The 21981-nt window shown below is 40.8% G+C and overlaps 1 protein-coding gene across 1 annotated transcript in view; it reads right to left on the bottom strand.

The window, feature by feature from the left end:
- Positions 1 to 2971: 2971 nt before the first annotated feature.
- STON2 (stonin 2) overlaps positions 2972 to 21981 on the bottom strand; it is a 55591-nt gene continuing 36581 nt past the window's right edge. Inside the window, exons 4-6 of the mRNA XM_010583797.1 lie at positions 8075 to 9910; positions 4184 to 4386; positions 2972 to 3055 (exon numbers count right to left, since the gene is read on the bottom strand). Of these exons, the coding sequence (XP_010582099.1) occupies positions 2972 to 3055; positions 4184 to 4386; positions 8075 to 9910 (2123 nt within the window). The remainder of the gene's footprint in view (positions 3056 to 4183; positions 4387 to 8074; positions 9911 to 21981) is intronic.

Here is a 21981-nt window from a genome sequence, read left to right on the forward strand (position 1 = left end):
AGTTTATACATGACAGTATCTAACACTGAAAAATTGGCACTGTTTAATCAAGCAAGAACAGTGGAAGCTTCAAAAAGGGCACTTAGGATCCCAGTGTCCAAATGCTCAGTGCTCATAATGGCACTGGACTGAAAAAAGAATTCAGTGGTGACACCTGGTGATACCAAAGCTAGATTTTCTAAAGATTTTGGTTGTTAGTGCTCCTTTGAAAAATCAGACTACTCACTCTAGTGCTTCAACAGGAAACAAGATCTTTTGAAACTCTGGCCAAGGTATTAATCCCAAACTCTTGAAAATTCAGTGGCAGGTACATCAGATAAATACTCTCCAGAGATCAGAATGGATTAAAACAGCTTTTTTAGAAACCAGAACACTTTTCCAGTTTTGCCTGCGTAACTCCATGAGGATTGGAAGAGATACTTCTGTTGTACAACTAACTACATAAGAGAGATCAGAGTCAGGCCCATACTCTTTCTTTCATTCAGTAACTTTGACTTAAAAAAAAGAATCAGTGATGAAGAGGTAGAGGAATTAAGTAAATCCAGAAACCTCCAATATGTTCATCTTTCAAGTTTTGGGGCATGAAATATTCTGCAGCTGGAGTACGATAGAGACTGAATAGTTTAAGAATTCAACAGAGATGGAAAAAGATATTCCTTTGATTTTCTCCCCTCTAAGCAGTACAACATAATTTTATTTGCTATTACTTTTTTGTGTTTTCAAGGGCTGGGGGGCTATAGGCAAAAATTCAGACAGTGAGCCTGCAGATCAGTGTAGGAAATCTCCTGACCGTTTCTTTCACAAAACATTCTCAACCTTCCTCAGCAACATCTCAGCACTTGTTCAGCTTGGTCTTGTTGGATTTCTTGCTGGTCCTTTTCAGAAACTGTGTACTAGGAGCTGCAGTGAAACACAGGAAAAACACCCGGAAGTTCTTTGAATGCCTTTAAAAAGAAGAGTGAATTTTGTAGTGAGGAGCTGCAACTCATCACAGCCAGCGTGTACCAGAGCTGCGAATCAGTCACAAATTCAGCCCCATGCTCTCAGATATTTCACAGCCTACAAAGTTATAATTTAATAAATAATAATTCTTTATCAGTACTTCATCAGTAATTTTAATCCACTGATCTCAAAATGCTTCATAAAAGTTAACAGCATTCTTCCATTTACAGAGAGATGTTGCAAATGCTTAGTACTAACTGGTGTGGTCCGAGGAGCACCCTGGGCTTCAGCAGGACCACCTGCAATAGAGTATTACATGCTTATTAAGAAGTCCTAGAAGGACTGAGACTTTACGTATTTACAGCAGTGTACCTGTATAAGTATGTATCACTAGGTTGACATAGGCCTGAAATTTAGGTGCATATAAAAAGGCATTTATAAGTTCCCTATAATTTGTTTTAAATTCTACCACTACCAGTTTTAAACTCAATGTAATAAATCTCGTGTTTTATTTGGGATTTTAACATTGTAGTGATTTTTATAGGAGTCACAGTGAAAGTAGTAAATCAAGAGTGTATTAATTTTCTGTAATATGAAATGTAAAATAAATTTATAAATGTATAAAAAAGCTTTCATTTTAATTCATTATGATTTTAAATTACATTACCAAGGCTTTCCAAATGTGTGATTTTAAAGTCAGCAGTAACATTTTAAAAGATAAATGATTTAATAAATTACTTTTTTTACATTTAAAATTACCTCGAGACAAAATATTACACAAGCCATAGAAACAACTACAAAAAAATGGGTACTTTGAACACTGTTTTCTCTGAAAATATGTATGAATGAGTGATTTTTGCCTTCTGCATTTTTATTTAGAAAGAAATTTTAAGACTTGCTGTTTCTTTCAGCGAAGTGGAGATAAAAGAATCTTCATGATGGAAGCTTGTTGTTAATTTTTGAAAAGAGATTTTGGGTCCCAGTTAGTGGGGGTTTTAAAAAGATACAAGTTACTTATATCGTAGGTTCAAGATAGAATGTGAAAATAATATTGTGCTGGACAGATTTCCAAGGATTTTCAGGAAGGCAAACAACATTGTCTGTTAAAGTAATCACATTCTGACGTTTTCAAAAAACACCCACCTTACCCATCCAAGAAAACATCTTAAAAAAAACAAACCCCAAACCAAACCCCAATGTTCTTCCCTTAAATATCTTTCTAGGCAGGAATGATCTAATCTTAGCAAAGTCCCTCACTAGCAGCCATAACCATGTTCAGTCAAGATAACAGAACAGCCCAGACTAAGAAAAATTTTAAGAAATTGCAGAGGCTTTCTTGTAACTTGTGCAGAGCACATGAAAATGTGCACAATGACATGTTGTCGTTCAGGGGATGACACGGGAAGGGGTGAATAGAAGAACAGCTACACGATTAGCTGTCCTGTCTGTAGTTCATCTGCTTGACCATTTATCGTGTTTAAGATGCAGTTTGTTGATTCTCCAGAATGATGTTCAGGGTTTTCACTCTGTTGACTGCTTCAGAAATGAGATTTTATATCATTTTTCACTGGGTTTTATTTGGCAGTTCAGAAGGAAGTGAATCTGCCAATGACCAAACCAACAGGCATACAAAAAAACATGCTTAATGTCGGAGGACAAGATTGTTAGTGAGATAAAGGCTGCTTTCTGATTTGGCTGTGATGGTGACCAGACCATACTTCAATGTAGAACCTAGATGGTGAAGAGGCAGAAAAGGCAAGCTTGACTGTAATACGAGTCATTTAGTCTATATCCCAACTGTACTTAAATTGTTCCAGCAAAGGCCCATGGGTCTGCTCCAAAAAACCACTGATGAGCTTCTTCTCAAAATACGGATCATCACAAAGAAAAATAATAATACTCTTCAGAGCATTATTTTAAAAGTAGCACTCCATACTTCTTAAAAGAAAAATACCAAAACCCTGCAAATCCTTTCTTCCAGGTCTGTTATTTTGACCATCCCTCTTGGGACTTGCAGACTGATCTTCCTTCACTGCATAGCACATTCATTGACATTTGCAGTATCTTCTTCCTTCAGATCCTCATTCAAGCTTTTTTTCTGCTCTATTTCGACCTGGCAGAGGAAAAAGAGGGAGAACATTTGTAATGAGAAAGGAAAACAAAAGGTTCGAAAATCTTCCTTAGTGGTGGTTCGTGTCCTGCTTAGGTGAAGAAACTCTTGATAAACTAAGAACGTTGTGAAGAGAAACAGACTGAGGAGGGAAAGCTGGATTTTATTTACTGTAAGTGTTTTCAGTCTAATCCAAACAGTTTTACGATTCAACAGTGTCATGACATCATTCCCAGAAGAGATAATGTCATGCAGAGAACCAGTCTCACATGATTTTATATTCATTACCATCCCCAGCTGTACTTTGAATCCAAATCCAGAACCAAATCTGCAGAGGATAGGTGGGTTCCAAAGTGACAGCAGAAGACCAGCCTCAATTTTAAACTCTGCAAAGACTGATGTATAAAGCAAAGAGATTAATTTTAAAATGCACATCTACATTTGTGTTCTAAATTTCAACACCTCCGAAAAATCAGGGATAATCCAATGTTTAAGTCTTAAAAGGGATACTTAGGAAGATCAAATACCATCTCCAGGGAATTTAAGAGACTACTAAAAATGTAATTCCAATTACCATTAAAAATATTTGCCATAAGAATCTTTTCAGTATCTCTCATCATTGCTCTTAAAGAAGGCAGGTAGGATGCCAACTCCTCTGCTGAGTGATCAGCTAACATGCAAATTTTGGCATACTGATATTCTTGGCAGGTATATATGTAGTGCATTTTCCCATCTGCTCCTCTCCTTAGGGCAGGCAGGAAGAAGAAATATTTAAGCAGAGAAATAATGTGATCCTTTTGTCTGCTCTAGCACTCCCGCTGTAGCTGCTACAAAGAGCAGCAAATCTCCCTGTTCACACTCTCAACGTATCAGCTAATGCCCAGTAACTGGCTGTATGGATGCTCTTCCACAAAGCAACTGCAAGCAAGTTTATTCCATCTTCGCTGAGGGATAATCCACTGCTTGTTTGCCGTGAATCAATAGGCTGCACATGGGTAGCTAATGCACAGAGCCTGGCTTGTGCCAAATTCCCACCTCATCTGCTCATGGTATTTTATTTGTCTGCTCACACTTTGCAAGACAATGAAGTATGCAAAGTAACCATGGTGATTGCCACATGCTCAGTTTTACCTTGTAACTGTAGTGTGCTGAATAGTTGACCCACTTCCTCACATCAGTCTTGTCCTCAACAGAGATGGACCGAACAGTGGCTTTGGATGCAGAAGTGGTGGGCATGTCAAATTCCACATCTACATAGCGGACAAAACTGGAAGGCACTTCCCGGTCAGAGCCAAGCTCTAGGTGACAGAAGAAGCAGTGAGGATGGCCAGAAGCTGGAAAAAGAGAGCAAACAGACATTAAGTTGTGTTGGATGGATCAGAAAACACAACATCTAGGAGGAAGCAACATCACAAAACTGCAAGAAACTGGGAATCCGCCTGGGTGAACTAGTTTGTAGCAACTGACAGTATCTTACCTGTTTCAATGCTGTTGGAGTTCCCAGAGGAATTAAACAAACTGCAAAAAGGACTGCCAATCACTTGAGTTTGCTTTCAGTGGGTGAAAATACAAGACGAGCTACTAAGATTTCATTCTGACAATCAAGGATCTGATAATATAATTCATACATACGCATGGGTTACCGTGATTGGAGGGAATCTGTTCCAAACGACTCTGATGTCTTAACATGTTTGGATTAAAGGATTTGATTTACTTCAGAAAGTATAGCAGGCAGCACGCCTGGGATCCACAGCCAAACTAGAGCAAAGTTCAAATATCCAGATTCGAGGCTCTGCATAGAGGCTACATCCCTGCTTTGCTGGAAGAGCGTTTTCCCATGATCGAAGACCAGGTGGAGGTTTTCCTAATATTCTGCTAGTGGATTAAAAAAACCCCCAAACATGTGGAGCCCAGCCAGCTGCAACTGAAGCTCTGCAGAGCCTGCAAATAGGCTTTCTTTATCAACTGCTTTGATCAGAATAATTGTGAATATGAGAAGGGCAATAAAGTTTAACAAGCTATTTTGGAAAGGATTTCAGCAATGTGCTCAGTAGAATCCAGTCCATAGTTTTTTCTTAGGTCAAATCATAGTCAGAGTACACACAGTCCTTCATTTGTCATATGCTTTTCAATATCCAGTCATAAGCAGACGCTTTGCCTACAAAATAATACAGAGAGTGCCGATAACAAGTTCCTATACTGAGAGTGCAAAGGGTCCCATCCCATTAGAAGGCACAAAAAGAAAACATTTGGGTAAGACAGCGAAGCTGCTGAAATAATTCTTCACAATTTGTGTGCTAGGATACTACAACCTGAATGCAAGCAGCGAGCTTCGGGAGGGACCGGCTCTCCTCCCTTGCGAGACTGCGGTACTGGCTGTCAGGGCAGACCACAGGCAGGGCTGATGGTGTCACACACCTCACATCTATACAGAGCCTGCGCCAGTCTGAATTCAGGGAATGGAGTTAAGCACAAGAGGTCCAATTGGCTACCCAGAGACTTCTGGAGTTCCTGGGGTCGCGTTTGCAAGGGACTGATCTGTCAGAGCACACAACGTGGATGATCGAAGGGTCCCATAGTGTGTGCCTATGTACGTGCTCCTTTGGTAGGCACACAGGTCTGGCAGACAGGCACATGTGCTGGAGGGAGTCGTGCAATGCACATGCCCCAGGTTGTGTGGACAGGTTGTGTGACCTCTGGAGGCAGCGTGGAGCTGGAGACTGTGGCCGCCTGCAGCATTTCCCACCAGATGCAGTGCGATGCCACTACCTCTCTCCTGCTCTGGAGCTGCAGGCACCAGAGCAGTTCACTAGCAGAGCAGACCAGACATTTACAGAGGATGCAGAGCGCTCTTAGGGGTGAGCTGCAGGGGCTACAGTAAGAAAGCATGAAGTGTGAGTCAAGGCAGTATTTTTATACTTAGTGCTTGAGAACTGCATCATTTATAGGGACTCCTGCAAATAGGTGGAGGTGAGTTATTATATGACTTGTGGGTAGGGCTGGATACAGCCAAGCATGCAGAAGGTTGGGAGTAGACCACACATCAGTATCACGTGCTCAGAAATGTATGTGGTCCATCAGGAAAATCTAAGAAGGAGCGGGGATCAAGGCTTTTGAGTACCTTTATATCCCTCTTTGTTTGCCATATCCTTTGAGGAGGGAAAACCATGGGACGAGTACTGTCAAGAAATGTAAATAGTCCCTGAGAGGCAAGGTCAGATTTAAACTACACTTGGCCTGTCCTGTCATCACTTTGGGATTCCCTCCTTCTCACATACCTCAAGTGTCCTGGCCAAGACAGTGCTTGCAAGGCCCTTCCTTTCCCTGAAATTACATCTGATCTGACCGGAGGGCTGAGGACACTCTTCCTCTCAGGATGTAAACAAATACCCTGCATTCTGCACAGTGACACTGATTGATAGATGCCCTGTGGCAGGGCTCCAACAGCAACACTGAGTCTGTGATGCATCTCCTCCTGACACAGGGTATATATAATAAAGCCTTACACTGGGAGAGATGAGATCAAGGAAACAAGAGACATAGATCAACATCTTCCTCAAACTAGTGATGGGTAAGGGAGCATCACTCACAGGAGGCAGTAGAGCCAGGAGTTCTGCCTCTTCTCCTGGTTTGCTACCGGCATGTTCTGTGATTGTGTTAAGTCTGGGGGCTTTCGTTTCCCCAGCTGTAAAGTCTATACTGTATACTGAGATCTTTGGAGACAAGATGCCACAGAAGGCCCAATTTCACAGCATCTCATTTCCAGAGCTCATGCAGATGGCATAGTGAGATTTTCCTCACAAGCATATTATTGCTCATAAACAGCCTGAGGTTAATTTTTCATTGCGATACTTCTCTTGAGTTCCCGAGCTCTCTCTTCCTATGCCCCGCACTACAGAAAACATGGAGCCTTTGCTTTTATCAGTAATATCCCTCTAAATACACCTATGGTGTAAGCTGGCATCCTTGGGCCGAAAAGTGATCCAAAAGATTAGAAGACTGATCACTGTTTTGCTGACACTATAGCTCAAACTCAGGAAAAACACATGTCCTTGGAAAGTGCCAAATCTGGTACAATACTGAACTTGCCTTCAGGGAACACTGAATACAGAAACCCTCCCAGTCACCCAGCTGCATTACTACAGCATTAATAATAAAAAGTCCATCTTGTTTGTAAAAAGCTAGTCTAGATCACAGAAATCAAGAAGTAGAATTCACTATGAATAAAAAGAAACCTGAGCTGTCTAGCCTTACTGCACACCATGGAGGAAAGGCAGGAGGTGGAATGACTGGCAGCGATGGCCAAAGGGAACACTAGCTTGCCCATATAATTTGAATGTTTAATTATGAACATGTTACTAGAAATACAAAGATTTGTGGGTTTTATGCTGGTATTCTCTCTTCAGGTTTAAGCTGTATTTACCTGTCTGCACTGATTACAGAAACATAGCCACAAACTGGTGTTTGGAAATCTCTTTTTTTTAATGGTTGCACAGTATCTGTCTTCTGTCCTCTTACAATCCTCATTCCAGATACTTTATAGGCATTAGTTGTGGTATATGCGTTGAAATATATAGCACTGGCCCAATATGCTTGGCAATGCATGGAAAAGAAATTACATGTGCTGGAACTACAGCAATTTTTCTGGTCCTGTCATTCAGCCCTGTAGCATAGTATCTTGCCTTTGCAAGTTACCTGAAAAAGCCCTGCTTCCGATAACAGTGCTTAGCACACAGAGATGTTTGATGCCTAAGTCCCATAGTGTACTCGTAGAAGCAGAGACAGAAGGCGTATTTTTGCAACTGGAAAACCTAAACCTGTTTTTATCATTAGCAATGTTTGTAGTATACGTAAAACTACTGCAATGAAGGGTCAGATAAATGCTTCATGCAACTACCTGATGTCCTTTGGTATACTACAGGGGATGATCTATCCCTCACCATGTAAACCTAGTATTCCCTATCTTCCAAAATATATAACTCCTTCTAGTTTACTCCTGCAGCAATGGTATGAACCACTCACCTGAGTTTTTGTCAGGCAGTCGGTTTATCCTCCATACGATGGAATTAAAGGCATGCTCATACTTGGCAGTTCCCAAAGTTACTCTCATTACTGGCTCAGAACCAGACAGACTGGTTGATCCAAAAGTGGCCCCCTTGTTCACCTTGGCTTTCAAAGATTTCTCCCCCAGGACACTCTCCCTGCGGAAGTTCTTCACCCACTCGTTTGGCACTGGGTAGCGGATCATCACGTTTTCACAAGGGACCTGAGTTAAAGGGTCACGGTTGGAAGAGAACCCAGTGGACATCATCAGCCAGCTCTGCACCTCCACCTCAGCACCATTGATGCTGGCAGCTGTCCTCAGAGTAAAAGGCAAAGTTTTCTCAGCAAAGACAGTTCTGAATCGCATCAGTTCAAACCGGCAGGCATCCAAGGGGTTGAACAGGATAATACGGGAGTTATTAAACATATCCTCATCCACACATGAATGGAACCGACAGCTGTATAATTTAATCCACTTAGTGGTAGTAGTGGGCATAATATCCTGCCTTGCAACTATTTCATTCCCTTTGATCAGGATATCATTAAGGCCCAGTCTGCATTCTGCCAGGCCAGAAAGGAAGCTGAGAACATAGATATGGGTCAGCACACTGTGCTGGAGAATCACACCGTCTCCTTTGGCCAAGATGCCATGAAACTCATCCCTGACATCAATGGTGATTTCTTCTTCTTGATAGTTTAGTCCCACTGTGCTCAGATCTGTTGATGAGGCTGGCAAGTTCATCAGTGTGTCTTGCACAGCACTGATGAAGCTAAGGAAGTCTTCATAATCTGTAGTCCCAAGCTTGATAATTTGCTCTCTCTCTGCTGTGTGAGCAATGGCTGGCTTAGGCTGATACTTCTTTTTCTCCTTGTAGGTTGTGCGGTCCAACCGCACGCTGTGTATCCTTCCATTCTCATCATAGTTCTGGAGTTTGCGCTCTGAAATCTCATGATTGATTTCAAGTTTGAATTCCCGGAAAGGTTTCTCCAGTCCTTTTTCATAAAAAAGCTGTATACATCCACTGTCAGTCAGCTTGACATATATTGGTCCCCAGTGCCTGGATGACATAATATTCTTCTTTTCTGGGATCCTGAGCATCATTGGCCATCCATCCTTTGGCTGAGCAGGTGCTAGGTTAAATAAGGCTGCCTCCAGATCATATGGCATCATGGGGTCATCATCAGGCAAGGTAGGGCTGCTCACATGATCTGGGTCTCCAATCTGGAGTTGCTTGAGCTGCTCTACTGCATCTGTGTGGGTTACACTTTTGTTTGCCTCGTGGAAACTGATGGTATCAGGCTCTTGATGCAGAATAATGAGAGAGTCTCTTTGGCTTTTGCCTGGAGCACTGGAGACAGAAGAACTTTTGGAACGCCTGTCTCGCTCCTCAAAGAATGAGCTGAACGGATTGATGGGTGAGGGTTGGACATCTCGCAGAGATTCATCCAGGAAGGGATTAGTAGCACTCCACGGTGGTGTTTCAACAGAAGGCAACTTGGTTAAGGAGGAGAGATCTAGTTTTTGAATTTTGGAGAGATCCCCCAATGTGCTTTTAGGACGTTCTCTTTTCTTAAAGGATGTAGCGAGGTTAAAGTTAACGTCTGGAGTCTGTGTTTCTGCAGGTGGGGTGTCTGTTTTCAAAGGAGAAAGGTTCTGCGGTGAAAAACTGACTTCATTGTCATCAAAAGTCACCCAGCTGGGAAAGCGAACTGTGGTTGGGGTAGATGAATGCCCATTCATGGAGGTGTTGTTCAGCTGCCAGTTGACAGCCTCCATATCTATCTCTTCATCTTCCTGGAGAGATGAGGAATTGTCTTTAAAAAAAGAGGGGAGGGGAGGAAATTTCAGCTCATTATTCTGAAGTTAACTAGTTCTCTCAGCAAAAAGAAAACCACAGTCTGCACAAAAGTTTGCATGCTCAAGGAAGGCCTATTGATATGCTGGGCAAGAAAGATAGTCAAAAGACTTGGCTAAAATGCTGAAGAGTCTGGCAAGAATTAATGAAGAAATAGACAGCTGAACACAGAAAAGGAATGCAAGAGCAAATACAAAAGGAATTACAGCAATGATTTTATTGCTCTCCTTCCAACATAATGACCTAAAAAAGAAACTTATCCCACATGTTGTAGTGATTTTTTGAAACTTCCCTCTCTAAACTTTCAGGCTGCATTTCTTCTCTCCACTTATCTTCTGTCATTTGCATGTTTTGTTCCCTTTCACTCTTGTTCTCATTTTTTCCCTTTTTGTACCCATACCCTGCTCTAGAGAAGAATCCAGTAGGGAGAGGGAGTGAACATTGAGGAAGAGTACTTCTCCACTCTGTCCCCACATACTTCTCTGCGCATCTGCTGTTATCACAAAAGCACATGGGGATATGGTGAAGGCACCACAAAAGGTGCCTAGGTGGCACTTTTGCCCAGGATGTGTTCAGCAAAGAGACTCTTTGGCTTACCCAGTGGGAAAGAGTCTTCCAGTCCTTGGAAGTCTGTGAAAAATCTCTCAGAGAAGCTGTGATCTAGGGATGTATGTTAGGATAAGGAAAAACACATTTTTGACTTGTATTGTGGAAGCTGTCCTCATCCTCTGTCAGGACACGGCACCTTTGACTGCTATTTTCCTAGCCTCAGGCTCTGCCAAGACACTTCCCAGAAGCCTGCACCATACTGTGCTATTTCAATCCCAGCTCTTTCTGGAGAAGATAGCTGCAGTGGTAATAAGGTGTTTTCCAAAATGAGTGTAAATTCTCAGAGTTCAGAAATTAAAGGCTTTTCTTCCCATTTTCTTCCCACTGGGCTAATGAATCAGAGTGCTCCTCAAAATGAGCAGCCAGCATGAAATTATAGTCTGTGGCTGCACCACGGGTTTGCTCTACACATGATACAGCAGTGCTAGCATTTGTACCTTTTGCTTCTGGTAGATATATAGAGCCCATGTTTCACACAAGTCACTGTTCTTCAGTACAAGCAGAAAAGTAAGCACTTTGGTATGGCTATACACCTGTGATTTGAGCATATTTTACAATATTAACAACAACAAACTATTTAAATCATTATTTAAATTGCCACTAGTTCCCCCAAAAGATGAGCTTGTTTCCATTCTCCCTCAACCATGATAGACAATTTGAATTTTTATTCCAGTTACCATTACAACTACCTGAAAGGAGGTTGTAGTGAGGTGGGTACTGGTCTCTTCTATCAAGTAACTAGTGATAGGATGAGAGGAAATGGCCTCAGGTTGTGCCAGGGGAGGTTTAGATTGGATATTAGAAAAAATTTCTTTACTGAAAGGGTTGTCAAGCATTGCAACAGGCTGCCCAGGGAAGTGGTTGAGTCACCATCCCTGGAGGTGTTCAAAAAACGCATAGATGTGGCAATTCAGGACATGGTTTGGTGGGCATGGTGGTGTTGGGTTGAGAGTTGGACTCAATGATCTTAAAGGTCTTTTCCAACCTAAACGATTCTATGATTTAAAGTGTGAAATAGGGAATATACATGTTAGCCAAAGTCCTGCCATTAGCTCCTTATAATGCCTTGGATAACTTGATTTTCTGGGCCTTTCATCCCAGCTGTATGGAAGTTCACCCAACCTTTTGATCTAAGGACAAAACACACCATGCAAGTTCTAAGGGTTATTATAATTGAGAATTATATATGAAGCAGAATGATACCAATTTGTTTTTCAATCCACAATAATAACAAAGCAATAACAAGAACAGATAGCTTTTACAGACTATCCATGCATTTCAAAGTGTATTTGAAAAGAAGTGTCACTATCTCAATTTCTTAGATTTTCTTCTCTACCCTGCCATCTCACTTCCAGGTTTGCATAATGCCTCTCTGTAGTCCCTGCTACTGGTTGCACCACTGGGTACAGTGGTAGGTCCTTTACCTGTTAAGTTTTGCTGTAAGACTATAAATAGATTTGCGGGGGAAAAAACCAACAAGCCAACCGATTATCATCCACAACCACACCTTAAGTGAGAAAGTGATAAAAAAACCACCAAGAATAATCTGACGTTGTTCTGATCCTCAGGTTCACACCAATACCTTCTATGTTGTCTCATGCATTTCCAGTACTTTGGTCAGCAAGCATGTAGTTCTTTAAAGCAAAGCCAAGGCAATGAAAAGATGTGGTAAGAATCTCCGTTTTTATGGTATTTCTGGGAAAACATTCCCTATTTCTTTCAGGACTTCTAAAAGGCCTATGTTTATAAGATCAGGATTTCTTAAGAGCGGACCACCTCTTCCTGCTATTACAATTTTCCCCTTTACTGTACCTTAGCTTTTGAATTGCAGAAACCAAATGTGATTCCACAAATAAAGTATTAACACTTCTGGTAAGTTTGAGAGAGGCAGGTGAGAAGACCTCGAGTATCCATGTGAAAAACACACAGAAATCACCTGAAAAATTTCTTTCTAAACTGAACGAGTTCTCTAAAATTAATTCCTTTTTTGATCCAGATGCCCAGAAATACAGCAGAAACATTAAGAGAAGATGATTTCATATATATAATCATTTGTGTAATTTTATTTTCTAGAAAAAATCAACAAACTGTTATTTGATTTGATATGTGGAAATGTCAAATCTGGGAAGTGAAATAATCTCTCTTACCCAAACTAAAATCAAAAGTACATTCTTCTGCTGCCAAAGAACCACAGGGTTGGGTTTACAAATATTTGAAGAATACAGAGGTGGTTCTAGAAAGGACAGGTTTTTAGCTTTGTCTGTAAAAGAATGACTAATAGCAGGGAGGATAAAAATAACAATATGCTAATGCAGCTCAGCATCCAAAGAAAGTTCCTGAGAACTAGATGAAATAGTGTGTCTATCCCAAGAGAAGTATTGGAGCCTCTGCTGCAAAGGCAAATACAGCATGGTGAAAAATCTTGACATTGCTAGAGGATGGCTTAGACAATTACTTCAGATTTTTTCCTTCTTGACTTCAGATGAGTTCCTGAAAGTGGGTGAAAAAGTTTAAAATGTGAATATCCTTCAATTTGGCAGCACCCCAGTAGGTCTGGGAGAGGATACTTAAGGAAGTGATGCCCTACATGAACTTCTTGCTTTCATAACTGTTTTCAAAATTCCTTCCTACAAAATAAATCAAGATGATAGCTTTCTCATGGGGTGCTGTCCTGGCTTCAGCTGGGATAGAGTTAATTTGCTTCCTAGTAGCTGGTACAGTGTTGTGTTTTGGATTTAGTATGAGAAGAATGTTCGTAACACACTGATGTTTCAGTTGTTGCTAAGTAGTGTTTAGACTAAGTTAAGGATTCTTCAGCTTCTCATGCCCAGCCAGAGAGAAAGCTGGAGGGGCACAAGAAGTTGGGAGGGGGGACAGCCAGGACAGCTGACCCAAACTGGCCAGCGGGGTATTCCATACCATGGGCTGTCATGCCCAGTATATAAACTGGGGGGAGTTGGCCAAGGGGGGTGGATTGCTGCTTGGGAACTAACTGGGCATCTGTTGGCAAGTGGTGCTTAGTTGCTGGCTGGGGTTAAACCCTGACAGGTGCAGACAGTCTTCAACCCAGAGTGACTCCTGACTGAGAAAGACTAGATCTGCATAAAAAAAGGAAGAAGTGATCAAAACAAAGTACTTGTTTTTTCCTTCTTGACTGGCTGACTTTGCTTTCCTAAGCAAATGACTCTGATAGGTGTTTACTTTGCAAAATTAAAATATCTTTTAATTGTCCAACCTTGCCAGATTCCAACCTGACAGGTTGCTCCAGCCACCTACAAACCACCACAGCAGATTTACCAAGGAGGTGACGGGGACAGCAGCTCTGTCTCCTTTCGCAGACACCAGCAACACGTGAGCTCTGGGGCAAGCAGCCCAGGCTGCCCACACAATTATGAATCTCTACGTTCATTCCCCCACGTAAGTAGTGTCTGCAACCAGCACTGGCCATACCTTACTACATACATGCCTGAATATCATTACCAAGCCATTAAATAATTTTGAAACTTAAGTCCCCAGTGAACAATAAAATGCCAACCTGCATCGCAAGGGTTTTTTCGTTCACAGGCCTCTTAATGTTTTGTTGGCTTTGCAAGTGTTCAGTAGTAAAATGGTTAATCATTTCAGTATGATAAACTGGAAAACAGCATTGTTATAATGGATGTAGAACATCTCACTGTGATTGGCCTCTTGTGACTCACTACAAGGAAAGAAGGCTTTGGTTCTCTTTATTGTATCATCTTTTCATTTTTCTATTTAAAATATTTTGGCCAAAACTACTAGGTAGTATCATGTTACTTATGCCTGGGGGAAAGGCAGCCACCCAGCTGCTAGAGGACATTGACGCTGCAAACTGTTCATGACCAAAGCTGTGCCACAGAAGTAGGAAGAAGTTCTGAAAGTGTTACACACCTTTCAAAAAGAAAGGCAGATAATGACTTTAAGGAATGGATCTGAGCAAAAGCCTGGATTTTCAAATTTCTGAGTCTATTTTGCCACTTGAGAGAAATTAGCTCAGAGCTTGATGGCATTACTGTTTCTGTTACCTGACTATATTAATTTACATTTAATTCAGATAGCTCTACTTCACACTTCAGTCTGTAGTACAGGCATACCCCTAACAGGGTCACGCCTTCCAGCAGGGTACTCACTTCCCTGATGCGGCCAACACCAGTCCCTCAGACAAAGCCAGCTCTGCTAAGTTTTCCGCTAGCATAGCTGGATCTATTCTAGGACTCTTGCTGGGAAAGTAGTCTACATAAAGTCCAGCAGACATTGATACGCAGGCCAGTATTACTTCAGAATTGGCCTTTAAAGATCAGCCAGGTCAGGAGGATGCCAGTTACAAAACCTGTAGTGCCTCTATATAAGCAATGATAGAAAAGCAGAAAGCGCAGATACAATCTGGGAGAAATCATGGACTAGGTTGTCGTGCAGTTATCTCTCCATGACAAAGGTTATACTTTCACATACTTTCTATGACATCTGTATCTAGTCATTTCCTTGCATTTCTTTTCCATACCCAAGTCACAAAAACTGTGTCTCTATACATTTTTTTGGTGCTCTGTTGTGTTTCTGATCCTCCCAAGACAGATAGCATAATTTAAAGTGAGCTATCACCCTGAAGTGATACAACTGGACTCCTATAAACCTATAAACTGACTCAATGAATATTTCTGTTATATCTATGCGTTTGTGAAGAGTTTCAAGTTTGGTACAAGCTATGAAGCCAGGCCTGTTTTTGTAAGCTTTCCTGTTTATCACAGCTCTGTTAATGGTGGAAGGTCAAATCTGTTACCGCTGCAGACACCAGCATAACTTTTTCTAGCTAAATAAAGCTACAGTAGAAAAGTGCCATGGACATCAGTTGCAAGAATCTGCAACTCAAAGCACAGAAGGCTTCTTGTCAATGGGAAGTTACTACCTGCTTATTTTGCACAGACAATATCCCTGTGAGGATAGCAGTTACCACCTCCATATGTTTCCTGGGTACCCATGCTATCAACCAGCGTATGGTAACATTAAGGGAATAGCTAGAAATGTCCTCTTCCAATCTGCAGGACACTTTCTTCCCATGAGCTTCAGAATAGACCTTGGAGACAGAAGAAAAGGCAATCACCTTGCCTCCTTGCAAGAGGACCATGGGGAGGGGCTGGAAACCCCCAAAGCCCTTGACCACCAACACCTGACAAACTGGCACATAGCTTTGTAGGCATTCCTGCAGATTTTGAGTGTCTCTGCAAGATCTGATGTGTGGAAGAGACGACTGCTCACACATTCCTTGCCCTCTACTCCTGCTGCTGAACACACCACATAGAAAAATTTAACAGCAATCTAGTTCTCCAGCGTGTTGAACTGTTAATACAAAAGTTAGGGGTTTAACTTCATACATTATGGCACAGCTAAGAGACATTTCAAAATCATTTAGACTAAGTAACCAGCAGGAGAAGGTGCAAGATGAAAGACTGAAGCCACAGACCTGATCTCTATGGTTCCCTTTCTTATTCCTCCTCCTCCAACTTGACGGGCTTCTCAGATCATGTTGAATGGATTCATCCTTAGAGAACTTTTCAGTTCATCATACTCTGTCATATTCTATCATTACATCTCTTTGAACTTGGGTGTCTAAATTTAGGCCATGTAAATCAGTGGCCTGATTAAACCTAGTGTAGTTTTATCCCAAATCTGCAGTACTACATAGTCTGTTCCCAGCAGTGGGTTAATGACTACTTAAATATGATGCCTGTTGCTTGGTTAAGTATTGCAAATTCATCACAAGTCCCAAAAGAAGTTTAATTGTCAAAAGAAGTTAAATCATCTGAAGTTACAAAGAAGTTATATCACAGAGCTTCCAGCTCTATTTAAAACACAATGAATTTCATCAATGTTCAATTAATTTATCCCCATGAGTCTCTAATCTTTGTAAGAACTGCTATATTTCATTTTAAATGTAAGCCATCATGCAGATACTAAACTGAAAATGAAATACAAGCAAATTATGACTCAGCCTCTCACAGCTAGATTGCAGCAGCCCTCATACTGCAAGAAAACTGTTGAAAAGGACTGTCCTCCATGTACTATCTTAAAGGATCCTAGAAGTTTTTGTGGACTTTGTTCGTTGATGTTTTGACATTTTCTTATTATTCTATACCTACACAAACGTATGTATTTATGGGAAGGTAGGACTACCGCATTTCAGGCATTTGTGCTTACTGTTCTTCATTGCTCTGAATTATTTGCCTTCTGTCTCCTTCAGTCATGCTGCCTCTTGCAGCTTGGAGAGGGAAGAGAACATCTTCCCAACAACCCAGGCTGATCTAACCATTAAGAAACTGGTATCAGACTACCCATAAGAACAGTGGTAGTTGCAGCTGGAAGTCTCATTGCAACCAGCTATGTATGATGCTATTTGAGTGCCTTTTTTTGTCTCACCTGTTTTCCTGTCCTCTATCTTTATTCAACTGGAGAAACTAATTAAATGAAGACTGAAATTCAATCAGAGCCTTGTCATTATTCCTTGAGTAAAGAAAATGTTCAAGATAACAAAATTAATTTGCAACTTAGAACTTTCCTGCATTATTTAATTTAAAAATACTCAATATTTTTATTGTGTTATGTTTATTGAGTAGTTAAAACTCTGGCTTATGAAAAAAAAACATTTCAGATGTGGTATGGAATAACTGAAACGATATTTCAGCAACTCATAATCTATGTACAGTTAACTCCCCTTTTCCTTGTACAGATCTCAGCTATGCCGTCTGCTCTCAGCTGTAACTATGGTTTTGTAAAAGTTTCTCACATGTTCTGCAGTCTGCACTGTGCAGTAGGCTGGGCAATCAGAATGGATCTGGCTAGCAAAACCAAGCATCTGTAACACTCCTCGTGTAATTAGATTCCTACAGCAGATATCCATATTCAGAAAATGTGCTTTCCAAATATACTGCTTAGGTTTTTGTGTGTAAACACTTAGAAGTTGCTGTGCTAATACTCTTAGAATTACAGTCAAGAACAAACACACAAAGAGAAATCACCAAAACATTGCTGCAAAGATAGATATATAGCTTTGAAATGTAAGTGCCTGTGTGCCTGGGCCTCCAATTAATACCAATTTACCATCTGAACAGTAGATTCCAAATTAGACATAGTTCATGCAAGTCATGGACAAGGTTGCTAGTGTATTGAAGAAATTGCTAGACATTCACGTCAGGTAGGAATTACATGACTGTAAGTTAGAGGCAATAAGAAACTTTAAAAGTGAATAAAACTCTTCTAGTGATAGCTAGAAGACATTAGGTACTCTAAGAAAAAGCACTGTTTATCACTTAAACCCAGCTTTCTTTGTTTGGTGGTTTGGTTTTTTTTTCAGTAAAGAAGGCTACTTTAAAAAGAAATTGAAGTAAATACCTTTTGTTCTTGTAACATACTTACAAAAAGTGGAGTTCTTCTTTTACATGTTAAACAATGGTAGGGAATGGGCCCCAAAACTATTACAGAAAAGAAGGCTTTTTGATTTAAAGCCATTTGAGAGTCACAGATCTACAAAGCACGTGTTTTTCCTAAAGATCAGTTCATGTGCTTCCATTAGCTGGCCAGAAGGTGGTACATTATGACTGATATAATTAGAAGAAGTCTTCAAGACCTTTACAAGATTTAGACAAGACTATGCCTGTTCAAAGAATTCACAATATATATGTGACATACTACTGTCGTTTTATAATTAAGAATCATTTGAGCCAAGTTGTGAACAGATCTCACATAAGTGGTGGGGAAAGCATTAATACCTGCTTGTTTTTCCTTAGAACTCATTTCTATTAAACAAACATAATATACTCATAAAGTAAACATCTTACCAACTAAGCATACCTACATGATTCATAACAAAGCAACTTTGTTTCTACCCTTAAGAAATAGCATAGATACAACTGACATATTTTTACCACTATGTCATCTTAACTTTGCTCTCAGCAAGGTGTGCTCAGTCCAGACGTTACCAAGACTACGACTACACCTCAGCCTTAGTCATTATTACTACCGTTGGAGCACTTAACGCTCCCAGTTTGGCTAGGCTAGACAAAGCCTGTGTGTGAGGGGACAGAGCAGAGCTGGAAAACACAAAGCCGAACCTGTTCCAGCAGAGGGATTGATAAGAGACCAAGAGGTTCTCTGGAGAACATTGGATCCTTCTGCTTCGTCTTTCATCCAAGAGAACAGGGAAGAAATGAGAACAACAGAAGACACGTGCATGGTATTTTTCAAAAGAAGTTCCTTTCAAAGTACATTGGTGAAAATAAATGAAGTCAGTTTGCCTCTGAATGTACTTTGGACTTTGCTTCTATCCACAGAGGTCTGCTTCCCTCTCTGATTTTAATCAGCAGTATGTACAGCATATCCTTCAATAATGGAACTGCCACTGAGACAAAACCATGGAGCTCATGAAGAAATATTCTGAGAGCAAATAAGGAAAGAGAAATGCTCCTGCTAGCCCAGGATGTTTCAGGAAGTTAATGATATTTGGCAAGCTGGATAAATCTGTAGCCAATCCTACAAATGCAAAGACAATCCCACTCCATCTTGGAGGAGCTGATACTAGCATCCATTGACCTAGCTCTCTTTTGCTAAGAGCAGTTACATCAATCTTTCATACACAGACAATACGCTACTTCATTATGCCATAATTTTACAAGCAATATATGATGGACTGGTGGCAAAAATAGAGGTCTGCAGACCTCTTAAGTTTTGTCTTCAGTACTTGAGATAGTACTGTGTGGAATAAGCCTGACATTTGCAGTGCCAGACTGCAGGTGGAAATGTGCCAGCTACTGGATACTCTCAGAATTTGGGTTCCCATTAAGCAGTGTAACTTTGGACTGCAAAGCAACACACTATGGCCTCCTGCATCAAGTTATGGATCCAAAAGGCAGCTGCAGTATTGCATAAGCATGGGGCTCTGGCTCTGTTGAATAAATGCAAGAAATGTTGCCATAGCCATAGGAAAATTGAAGGCAGGAGACCATCATGTGCATCAGATGTCTGAAACACCCTGGGTTTGCTATTGCCAGTCCATCGGTTCAGAAACTGTGTTGTTAGTAACCACAAATGTTAACACCAGCTGATGACAACTTGGTAGCCAGTGCAAAATAACTGGCTGATCTCCAATTCCTAGGTGGGCAGCTCCTGCATGACTGCAGCCAACATCACCCCAACTATCTGCTCAGTCTTGTGCTGATTCTGTAGCAAAAAAAGACAAGTTAGTACACAGGGATGTCGAATAAGCCTGTACCAGTTCTCAGTTCATTGCTTACAAAAATAAACACTGATACCCATCTCTGCACATCATTTAGAAAGAGACAGGACAAGGTATATCAGGGAAAGAAGGAAGGTGTTTTGCTTGATGACTGACATAAGAAAGTACAAAATTAAAATTTATATTGATAGACAAAGATTTAAACCTCTATACTGCAAAGAAAAAAGTGATGGGGGAAGGAGGAGAAAAAACAGACATTTCTTATTTTACATCTTCAGAATGCACTATTGCCAACACTTCTGGCTCCCCACAACATTTAAAAATAGTAGCACTAACTTCCTCATTCCTGGACTCAAGGCATTTCCCAGGATCAAGTTTTATATCATATCAAGTCAGCAGCTCACATCCTGTCTGCCAGATTTGTCTGCATAGCTCAGGTTATCCAGGCAAGGAGTAATCTCATATTTATACACTATCTTTACCCTGAGCAATATCAAAATGATTTACAAGTTATGCCACTGCTGTTATTTCAAAAAACCCAAAGACCCATTTCCCAATTTCTAATGTAAGGCTCTGTGGAAACTTCAACTTCAGCTACGTATTTTAATAATTTAGCTACCTGATGAACTGTAAAGACAGATTTGTTCCATAGACAACACAACTGATACATACTTATAAATTATGAAAGTTAACAGTGCTCCACTTTTGCCTGAAGCTTATGCTACTATTTTTCCCCCCTGTAGCTTGTTATGCAAACATTTTCTGTCTGAAGTGCAGAGAAGAGCATGCAATAAGTGAGGGTAGCCAGCTTGGCCAGTCCTTCTTGACTCAAAGCATACGGAAGCTTGAGGCTACAGTGAAGTTTTATGAATTAACAGGTGAGGTGCTCAATGAAAAGGTGAGAGGAGCTATAACAAAGCCGTGTGTAGGTGAATTTGTTTTTTTTTTAATTCCTGGAGGGATTTTTGACACATAACACAAAGGACTGAAGGAGCCTGGCTGGAAATAGTGTGAGAAAACAGAAAGGACAGCCTGATCTACGTGTAATGCCTGACCCATGTAGATATCACTGAGGATGCACCTGCCAACGCAACACCACCACCCTCAACAAATAATGATAATTACAGGTGTCTGAGAGGCAGCATGATGCAAAGGATATGACATAGAAATGGGCTGCAAAAGGCTTAGGTGCTAATCTGAATTATGTGATTGTCTAAGTGACCTTCAGCTAGCAATTTATGCCCTCGGCTCCGCAAGTTTTCTCTCTGTAGCAAAGCAAAAATACTGATGTAATGGAAAGTGTTAATGGCTCTTGTCAAGTGTGTGTGATGAATAGGCCATCTTAAGTCATGTGAAAGCTTGTGGGCTTTCTAGGGACCACGCAGGATAAATGGAATAAACAAGGGAGCTCCTGTAGGCAGTCAAATAATTGGAGACAGTAGAAGCTGTGGCCCTTGGCTGAGCAAAACTTAACTCATGCGTGCCAAGGAATTTCTTTGCACTGGCTGCTTGCAATCAGGTGTATCTGGATGAGAACAAATAGAAAGGCGGAGAAGCTACAGTAAACAGCTAAGACTGGATGCCTAAGTACAGGACTGGCTGTAAACTGCAAGGAGAAATGCTGGGCATTTGCTTCTTACTGTTTTTTCCTCCCATACACTGAGAACCAGAGCACTGTCCACATTATTTACAAGCAAGAAGGATTCCACCAAAAATACTGGAGGTAAGCCAAAAAGGCCTCTATTACTAGCCAGCAATACTCTCGCCTGAGATCTAAGTAGGACAAATACTGGTTTTTCTAAAGAGAGAGAGTGTATGGCATGGTTGGCTCTACCGAGACTGACCTGATATTAATTTGGGGCAAAACTGATGATAGATAGAAAGAATGTATCTGTCCAGCTCTCAGTGGAAACTATCATGTGAGTTAATGATTTAAAATCCAGTTATTTTCTAATGCATCTGCCCTGCACAATGTTGGAACACTAAAAATTATGATCTAGGAGACATGTTCTTACACAAAAACAAAATACAGAAAATATCCCTATTATTCTGTTAGAAGAACCTAAGTATTTCATGCCTGATTTTGCTTCAAATAAAGAGCAAGGGCTGGGACAAAGATAGGCCTGAGACACTGAGATCAAGTGGTAAGGCGGGCTGGAGAACATTTATAAAATGGAACG

This window comes from Haliaeetus leucocephalus, unplaced genomic scaffold (assembly GCF_000737465.1).
Source record: "Haliaeetus leucocephalus isolate CR32 unplaced genomic scaffold, Haliaeetus_leucocephalus-4.0 Scaffold932, whole genome shotgun sequence".
NCBI classification, from domain to species: Eukaryota; Metazoa; Chordata; class Aves; order Accipitriformes; family Accipitridae; genus Haliaeetus; species Haliaeetus leucocephalus.